Source organism: Colletes gigas, unplaced genomic scaffold, assembly GCF_013123115.1.
Source record: "Colletes gigas isolate AHSC1104 unplaced genomic scaffold, ASM1312311v1 Colletes_gigas_Sc00038, whole genome shotgun sequence".
Classification (NCBI taxonomy): domain Eukaryota; kingdom Metazoa; phylum Arthropoda; class Insecta; order Hymenoptera; family Colletidae; genus Colletes; species Colletes gigas.
Genome location: NW_025106667.1, coordinates 1,566,936 through 1,576,371, shown reverse-complemented (window position 1 = coordinate 1,576,371; position 9,436 = coordinate 1,566,936). Strand labels below are relative to the sequence as shown.

At 41.0% G+C, this 9,436-nt stretch overlaps 1 protein-coding gene across 12 annotated transcripts in view; it reads left to right on the top strand.

Annotated features, from left to right (window-relative positions):
• LOC122402691 overlaps window positions 1-9,436 on the top strand; it is a 67,971-nt gene that overhangs the window by 40,617 nt on the left and 17,918 nt on the right. For all 12 annotated transcript variants that reach the window (XR_006259548.1, XR_006259547.1, XM_043405686.1 and 9 more), the window contains 13 exons: window positions 64-418; window positions 695-943; window positions 1,018-1,167; window positions 1,242-1,571; window positions 1,728-1,900; window positions 2,114-2,234; window positions 4,251-4,414; window positions 4,858-5,079; window positions 5,205-5,458; window positions 5,664-5,827; window positions 6,141-6,411; window positions 6,503-6,754; window positions 6,935-7,067. Coding sequence is in view for 10 of the 12 variants with exons in the window: in XM_043405686.1 (XP_043261621.1) it covers window positions 64-418; window positions 695-943; window positions 1,018-1,167; window positions 1,242-1,571; window positions 1,728-1,900; window positions 2,114-2,234; window positions 4,251-4,414; window positions 4,858-5,079; window positions 5,205-5,458; window positions 5,664-5,827; window positions 6,141-6,411; window positions 6,503-6,754; window positions 6,935-7,067 (2,838 nt within the window). In the remaining 2 variants the exon portion in view is untranslated. The remainder of the gene's footprint in view (window positions 1-63; window positions 419-694; window positions 944-1,017; window positions 1,168-1,241; window positions 1,572-1,727; window positions 1,901-2,113; window positions 2,235-4,250; window positions 4,415-4,857; window positions 5,080-5,204; window positions 5,459-5,663; window positions 5,828-6,140; window positions 6,412-6,502; window positions 6,755-6,934; window positions 7,068-9,436) is intronic.

Genomic DNA, 9,436 nt, shown 5'->3' with positions numbered 1-9,436 from the left:
TATCTTTTATAGCAGTTATACCTTTTAGGAACACCTTATTAAAATTGCATATTTTATTTGCAGATTATACCGCGCGAAAAGGGAAAGAAACCATCGTTCTGCACAAGACTGACCAACAGAACCGTAGGGGTTGGTATGAGAACAAGATTAACCTGCACGGTACTTGGACACCCGGAACCACGAGTTTACTGGACCAAAGATGGCGAGAAACTCGACATAAGCTCAAACCGATATCGAACTCGGTTTGACAACGGTATGGCTTATTTCGAACTGCATGAAGCCCTCCCCGAAGATTCCGGACTGTACACCTGTGTTGCCGAGAATGTTCATGGGATTGCAACCACCGAATCCACCTTAAAAATTTATCCCGATTTCCAACCAACACTCTCACCCCCCACCTTTACAAGATCTATTAAAGGTAAGTACTCGAAGAATCCAACAACTAGAAAATATTTTACTTTTAGATGTAATATTACCGACAAGGGTAGCTTCCCCTTGTGAGCAACGTCATGTCTTTATTTGTATCGTTACTACTTCCACTTGTCTCGTAACTGTGAGGAAAATCCGAAACTAAATGTGAATATTAATTTACACGTCTGGTCCCCTCCAATATCTACAGCTAATATTTTCCAGAGGATCACTCTACTATTATTCAAAAAGAGTATATTAAAATCGAAGTCTGTTACTTGTTCAGACACCTATCGACATTCGGACAACGAATTGATCTTGGAATGTCGAGTACGTGGCCATCCTACTCCGATTATCTCTTGGTTGAAAGATGGTCTGGTCCTCCAAGGCGATCGTTACAAGCATAGTTACCTAGACGATGGGATCTATCGATTGGAGATCGCTGCACCGAATTCCTCGGACAGCGGCCGGTACGCGTGCAGAGCAATGAACGATATGCGCACCGAAGAAATAGCCCACGTTGTTCAATTTGACGGTAACATTTACACTTTCAATCATATTACATTTTTAAAATATTCGAGTTTCCATTAAAAAACATTTTCTTTAAAGAACAAGTTCGACGAATGGCTGGCAAACACGGGAGAATGTTCGACGACTACTTCAGCACCGAGGCTTCCAAGAGACCTCATTTCTCCAGTTTCTTGAACGATCACAGAGTGCCCACCGGTGGCACTGTTGCTCTTCAAGTCGAAGTCAAAGGTATTAAACAACTTGGTCGACGACTAACTGACTCGAACAATTTTAAAATTGATTGGAATTTAAAATGAACGTAGGCATGCCCACACCGGAAGTAAGATGGTTCCGCGGTGAAAGAAGGGAGCCAGTCACTATTCCCAAAGCGAAGACTTTCACAGAATCCGGTGTTCACACTTTGATCGTGCCGGAAGTTACGGAATCCGAGAGAGGCACGTACATTTGCAGAGCAATTAACGCTTATGGACACGTGGACAGCATGGCCACGATTGACGTAATATCCCCGAGTGCGATCGACGATGGAAAACCAGCCATGTTCGCCTCGAGACCCGCGGAAAAATCGATGACCGTTGTTGCTGGCGAAGATGTCAGCGTGTCATTTAGGTTTTCTGGAGTTCCCAAACCTCGAGGTAAGATGCTACTGCTAGATTTCTCGTGCTCGTTTTCAGAATCGATTATTGTGCAAAGTAACTTCATTCTTTGTCACTCGAATATACTATTCTTGTTTCATTCTCATCCAAATTCCGAATTACGTTTACTATCCCCAATCTTTTGTTGTTCTCCAGTGACCTGGATGAAAGGTTTAAGAGACATCACCAATGGACCTCGATCTCACAAAGAAGTCATCGACGATTACGTTCGGTTGACTTTGAAAAGAGTTATACCCGAGGACGAGGGCACCTATTGTATACTTGTCAAAAACAGACATGGCTGCGACAGAAGTTTCTTCTCTATTAAGGTGAGTCGAGGTTTTATTCCTTCTTATTGTAAAATAACTAAAAATTTATTTATTTTTGCTGCTATTAAATGTAGAGGACGATAAAGAAATTCTTTCAACACTTTTGGCGAAAGAAAAAAGCAAAAGCATGATTAAGTAAAAAACAAGTAGATGTTATTTTAAGTTCTAAATTTCATTGATAACTATTACGTGTCCACTGAATTCTTTTTACAGGTGAAACAACGCGCCAGGTCACTGACACCTGACTGGAGTACCTTGAGCAACCGTACCGAAACCGGAAGTCTTCTAGGTCTGTCGAGTGAAAGTCGCGACGACGAAATGTCCTACGTGAAGAGTAAGTACACTTTTAATTAAGACTGACGTGTCCGTTGAATCGAACAATGGAATTTTTCGCGATTGGCTCTTTTCACGGTCAGAGAAGGTAACGAGCTATTCCAATCCGGAATGACAATGCAAGTGTCAGACGTTGCTAATTAAGTAGACTAATTATAATCAAGCGATTATAATTAGACATCACAGTCCGGCGACAGTGACTGTAGCTTCATCGTACACTTGGCCCAGCTTTTAATGGCAGAAATCCAAATAAACCCTGGACTCAACCGACGCTTGAAATGACGTCAATATTTGGACTAATCAGCATACCGCGCTAACATTTCTTAAGTATCCGCAAACAAAAGTCTGTACACATTATTTTTCACAATATATCAGATTTTATTTTAATGGAGCGTCTAACCATGTTGGTTTTCTAATTAAATACTCCTGTTGACGAAATATAATATTCTTTTCGACAATGCAACAGACTTAAATATTTGTTAGTTATTTTATGAAATGACTTACCATAATTGTTAGTAAAGGGGAGGAATTTCTGTAACATAAAAATCTAGTAAACATTAGAAGCAGGCATGAAATTAAAAAAAAAAAAATGGTGGTTGCAAGATCTCGAATAAATGTAATTCGAACGATAGTATCGTGATTCTGTCGACTGAAATGACGGACGTATACGTTTCCAGTTTACTGAATTCGAAGCTGAAGCAGTGCCAAATGTGACAGTTCCTTGACCAAGCCACCACGCGCTTTAAAATATAGCACGGTACAGTGGACTAGCTGCGAACGAAACAAACGTAATCTATTACACATACACGGAAAGAAAAGAATTCCGTGACATGATTAACTACCTACACCGAGCAAAATCACAGACGTTGGAAGGGCATCGAGATTCTGAAATTAGAATCAAAGGTCCCGCGGTCTGTTGTGAATTAATCTTGCGCAACCGTCTCGTCACTTGAACTTGAGCATTGTGTAAATCTTTTAAACTCGACGGCGATAATTCAGCGATAAAAATTTCACGGCACGATTCAACGCCGAAATTTCTCCGGATTTATGCACAATAGAAATAAACAGAGGAAACTGTGAGAGCATATGGTTCCATCCAAGTAGGCCGTACGATAAATAAACCTCGCTCGTGGTACGGAATTTGTAATTTTAGAGAGCCCGTAAACTTTGAAATACTCGCTGAAAACTGGAATCCCAATATTACCGAAAGTTTGCTCGAGAAACGCTAATGTTATTTAACGCGATAGAACATTGTAAACAGAGTGGTGGCTACTAAATTGTCAGCAATGTCATCGTCTGTTACTCGCTATTGCCAAGAGGTTTCCGCAGCCAATGACAAATCGCAACAACACCGTTGTCAAATGTAACAAGAGCAGAATTGTGGGTGATACGTGTTCCATTGATTCGAAAGCAATCAGTGGAAATAGGTGACACAATTCCACAAGGTGGTTCTCGCGTTACGACAGATAAACCTGCAAACGACACCACCTACATGCGTTTCACGGCTCGTGGAACACCTCCCGTTGGGTTATTTTCGTTTGCCTTGCTTATTCGTCTCCCTCCAACATCCATCTGTGTTCACAAATTCAAAATTCAGTCGGCGTCGGGACGCGAGTCATTTCGTATGCCCTACTTTTTTTCGAGCCTTGGCCAACCAGCAAAAAAAAAAAAAACACCTTGACATTTTCGATTTCACTCGAGAAACGTAAGAATTTCGCGAACGAAGATGGTGCTGTTTCACCACCGAACTCGGCCAATTAAGTAAAAGGAATTACGGATTCCTCGAAAAGTTTACACGTGAGATGAAATCTGATTAAAAATGAAGCAACACGATCACGGAATCGTCGCGAGCAACGACGAGCACACGACGATCTCTCGTCTGAGACGCTCGTGGTCCGACAAGGATTGTTTGATCGTTGGCTTTCTAGAATATCTCTACGGGCACAGAGGTTGGCGAAAGTGAAATGATCGAATCTTCAAGATTTAATGGAAATGAGGAACCAGAATTTTTGTTTAGATGTGCCAGGACCTATCAGCAGCGAACCAGTTGTGGTCGACGGAGGGAAAAATTGGTTGTCCCTAAGTTGGGGCAAAGCGGAACGAAGAGGACCTGCGCCTGTCATCGCTTACAGAGTCGACGCCTGGTTGATGGGTAGCGACGGTGGTGCACGATGGGTTGAGGTACCATTTTAATTATTCACCCTATTCTCGAACCCAAGTAGTTTGTATCCACGAAAATAACCGAAAAATTCCATGCTCGATCTTGATTTCTTTAATCATCTGTTTACGTAACAAGTGTCGTGGCAAATGAAGCAACGTACGGAAAATTTTTATTCCACATTTTCGATTCATTTTTAAATGCAAAATCGCCTCTGTATACAAATTAAACGTACATCAACTCTGGATGTAAACTACTTACCAGCTCGATGTATCATACTTTAAATCGACGTGAATGTAAAATACACTACTAACGTTAATTTTCTTATAATCTGCCAATTTTGAAGGAACCAAGTAAGGAATATTACATTTATAATTTACGTTATTTAACGATCATCTGTGTATGGCATAGTTTGGTAGGCCCTTCTTCCCCACGTATAATTTCTTAATTTTCCTTTCTCGTTTAGCTGGGTATGACACCTATAAACGCCTACGACGCGTTCAACTTGAAACCGGGTGGCGAGTACAAGTTCCAAGTGACTCCGCGGAATCGTTACGGATGGGGCGAATCCACGACAATGACAAACACCGTAAAAGTCAGCGAGACCGTCGACCTACCGGAGTTCACAAAAATCTTGCCAGGTCAACTGAAAGTGCTCGAGGGGAGTACAGTGAAATTGGAATGCCAGGCGAGTGCAGCAAACCAAAATATAGTTACTATTAGGGATAACGAGCAAGATTTATGATGTATCGTGCATCGATAAAGACTTTGAATGAAACCTGAAGTTTACAAATTGATTCGACACATTCGCAGGTTCGCGGGGACTCGAAAGTTGACGTAAAGTGGAGCCGCGAGTCGACCGATATAGATCCGAACAACGATCCTAGATGCTTGATCTCTTATAATGGGAACAAGTGCTCCCTGACGATTGAAAACGTCCAGGACATCGACTCTGGCAGATACATTTGCGAGGCAAGCAACATGGTTGGGAAGGTTTCATCGTTTGCTAGAGTGCTCGTCGTCAATGATCCGAAGATCATCGAAGCCGATGCTAAACTTAGGTCAAGGTACGTGTAATTGATTTATTTATTGATCACGTGTATTACGATTATGTCAAATACATGGAATCGTCTACCTTTCGCTAAAAAAAGTAATCTATAGTTTTACATTGTATTGGTAAAACCAATCGGGCAATGCAACAAGAAACATCATCAGTCTTGCACTTTCTTTGTGCGAAATAAGTAATACTTGAGAATATATTCTGATCCCCAGAGCTTTGGAGGACGACTTGGAAGACAGACCACCACAATTCACTATGAGGATTCGAGACAGAAGGGTCCAGGCAACGTATCCTGTGAGATTAACTTGCCAAGTGATAGGAAACCCTACTCCAGAGGTCACGTGGTTTAAGAATGGCACCGAGATTCATCAAGACGGTAAAGAATCTTCGATACATTAACGCAATTAACAATTTATTATAAATTGCTTCCATGAATTGGAATTGATCAATTGTAGTTTAAAACCATTCTAGTTACAATTGGCAATGCAACGATTGTCTTGACATTACAATTAACAGATACAGAATTAAACTTAGAAATTAAACACTAACTACACTTTTTGTTTGAGCGACGTTGGTCCCTGGGAATCAACAGCATCAAAAAATACTACTTTACAATTTGTATAATACTAAAAAATATGTTTACACTCTTTTAATAGACTAATGCTTTTTTGATTTGTATCTTTTTAAAGATCGTCACGTATTCTGGAACAACGATTCGAGCTTTTATACCTTGGAGATCACGCACTCCACCCTGGAGGATTCTGGGTGTTACATGGTGACAGCGAGGAATGTGAACGGTTCAGTGTCCTGTCGATGTATCCTCGTCGTAGACAAGGGCATTCGTGCTTACATAGCTCCGGAATTCTTGTGCGGTCTCGACGCCGAGTACACGATCAGATTGGGTGGCGATCTACGAATGACAGCTCAGATAGAGGCGTATCCCAGCGTCGGTGTCGTATGGTAACGTTATCTATTTAATAAACCCAACGAAATAATTTAATAACAACTTTAAAAGACTATTGACATCGAGGTATGGCTATTGATTGTTCAGGCATCGAGATGGAATTCGTCTTCGTCCAAGCAGAAGAACAGTGATGACCTTAAATCACGATGGCGCCGTTGAACTGTCCTTAGCCAAGGTCACTGACAGAGATAGCGGCCTTTATACTTGTACAGCTACGAACGAGGTCGGCCATGCTGAAACATCTGGAAGGGTAGCAGTTATTGGTACCGAGATTCAGGACGACCAAGTGTCGTCTCTCGAAGGAGTACCAACTGTAACAGTCGCAACGTCAGATATACCGTAAGCATCAATAAATCGTCGTTTTGTAAACTTGTATTTCATTCTTACAAAATGAACTTTTTCTATCTGTACGTGGTCACATGTTTACATCATATAATAAATACATAAATGAATAATTATCACTGGTAACTAAGTTCAACGAATGTAAGATAATTTTCTTTTTTGTATAAAAACTTGTAGGTATTCAAAAGAGCCTCTCTTCATCACGAAACCTTTATCCACCGAAGCGCTCGAGGGAGACACTGTCATCATCTCCTGCGAAGTGGTCGGTGATCCCAAACCGGAAGTAATGTGGCTGCGCGACTTTCTCAAGGTAACGTGCATTTCTTCAATTCAGATTCGGATCGAAATCCGCCGTTCGAGAGTTAAACTGATTTTAACAAGGCAGGTGGAAAATAATCACAATTATACGCGTATAAGTAATCGATCGAGTACTTGTGAGAACGCGTGAGAAACCATGAGAGTCTGGCGCTTAAACTATTCGATCTGTTTACCGATGGTCGTTAATTTGTCATCGTTGGAAAGGAAAACCGTATAAGCCAGAAACGAAGCGTTTCTTTGATTGTATGGACTTAGCGGGTGGATGATGGCGGATGGAACAAGAAAAAGAAAGGAAATGTTGCGCAATCGGTGAATTGACGTGTCCCTAATGCCGTTCTGATCCATGATGTGGGTCAAGGTGATTGCGAAAAAGAAATGACAACGTAACATACCGGATTATGCCCGTAAATGGGCCACGCATTATATGCGTCGGGGAAACGGCATTGATATTGGACGGCTCTTTAAAAGGTAACCGTAAGTTACGTGAGGTTAGACACCCGAAGCCAGGAGAAAGAGAGAAATTTATTGCTCGAGCAGGAGGAAGGTCTTTCCGACAGTGAATGCGTTTCGCGAGTCTGACCACCGAACGGATACGACTACTAGACTTCTAGTTCCGTTCCACAGAGTGGAAAAACGTCCAAACCCCGGACAAAATATGAAGGCAACAATTTAACCTCTTCACGCCCTTGACCACATATGTGGACGTTTAGTTTTTTGTTTTTATAATTATAGTTACTTATAGTTGCTTAAAAAAGCACATTACTAACCCGTTACAAGAGACGTACAATATTTGTTTTAAGAATATTATTACAGATGCGCGAAATTCTATTCCATTCACGTTTGTATCGATACTCATACGTACAAACCTTTCCGAGTTTATTCCGACGGTGCCGCGCGCAAAACGGTGCGCACTGAATACTAATCAGTGGTAATTTTAAGTATGTTGACGTCATACCAATGATAGATCTTAATACGTCCATTCGACGTTCAAAAAACAAGCGCAGTGGTCGACCAAATGAACTGACCACACCGGAAATGGTGAAGAAAATTGCGTGAGCTTGCAGACATGGTAGACATTTCAAAAAGTGCTGTACAACGCATTTGCTCGCAATAGAACAAAAACAGCATCGTGAGGATGTTTCGATAGAGTGTTTGGCAACGTTTCACAGAAATAAAGCCGAGTTTTTGTCATGGAATGTATATAGAATGTCCCTTTAAATTTGCCTGTAGAGACGTATTAATGTCAAGTCGTAAAGAGAACCGGAAGTAATCGGTGACCGGAAAAATGTGTGTATATGGTATCCGCGTCACTCGCGAGGATATCTGCATTATCGAAAAGAGTAGACAGTTCGAGTGTCTCCCCACTTTTCCTCACCAAGTCGGCTTTCTTCGTCGATGGATCGGTAGTGCGAAAGGACGAGCGGCAAAACAGTCGTCGCGTGTCTTTGGCGAACGAAATACCACTCTGTCCCCCAACCGACCTCCTTCACGATCCTCAGTATTTACAGTCGGACAGTAACATGGATATTTCCTATTCCGGCCAATACGAATATTCATTGGAAACCTCCTGACTAAACCAGTGATTTACTTCGGTTATTCAATAGCTGACCACCCTATTTTCCAACCGGATTTATATTCGATGTTGGATCTCGAAATGTAAGTAAAACACTAGTTTCACATTCCTTTTTAACGTTTTCACAAGACGAGTCTTAAAAATAACTAGTCAGTGCAAATAGACTAGTAAGTTTCCTGGTTTTCACGATACTAATAATTTTTTAATAATTTACGAGCATTAGTTTTGTTCGTTATAATCAAATTTGTTTCTGAATTTTCAGAGAAAAATATCGGAATAAAAGAGACCACTTTTGTTTTATTTTTAATCTGACTTTTTAATACCGATTATTGAAATAAATATTAGAATTTCCCCCATTTATTTAAAACAATAGTGCTATTTTACAAATAATAATAATTTAATTTAGCTTATATATTACTTGTACATATAATTACGTTAAATGTATTTCTTCCGTATTTGTACACGCGACGTTCGAGTCACTTTACCAAATCATCAAACGAGACTCGAGTCGATATTTGAGATGATCTACGAAGATCTAACGCAGCTTGTTAGGGCATCCATCGAACCAATCGATAGTTACGCGTTAATGTCAACACCAGTTCGTCGTGATGTTGGCCGAGTCAGAGTTTCCTTTCCCATTCTTTCCTGTAAATCAAAAGAGACGCGACGCGTCGCGACAGCAAACATATATAGTCGGCCAACCTGCCAAATACGTACAAGTTCGTTTTCAACGCAGCTGCAACTGCTAAATGAGGAAAAATGCGCACTGATTTCACGCTGGATACGAT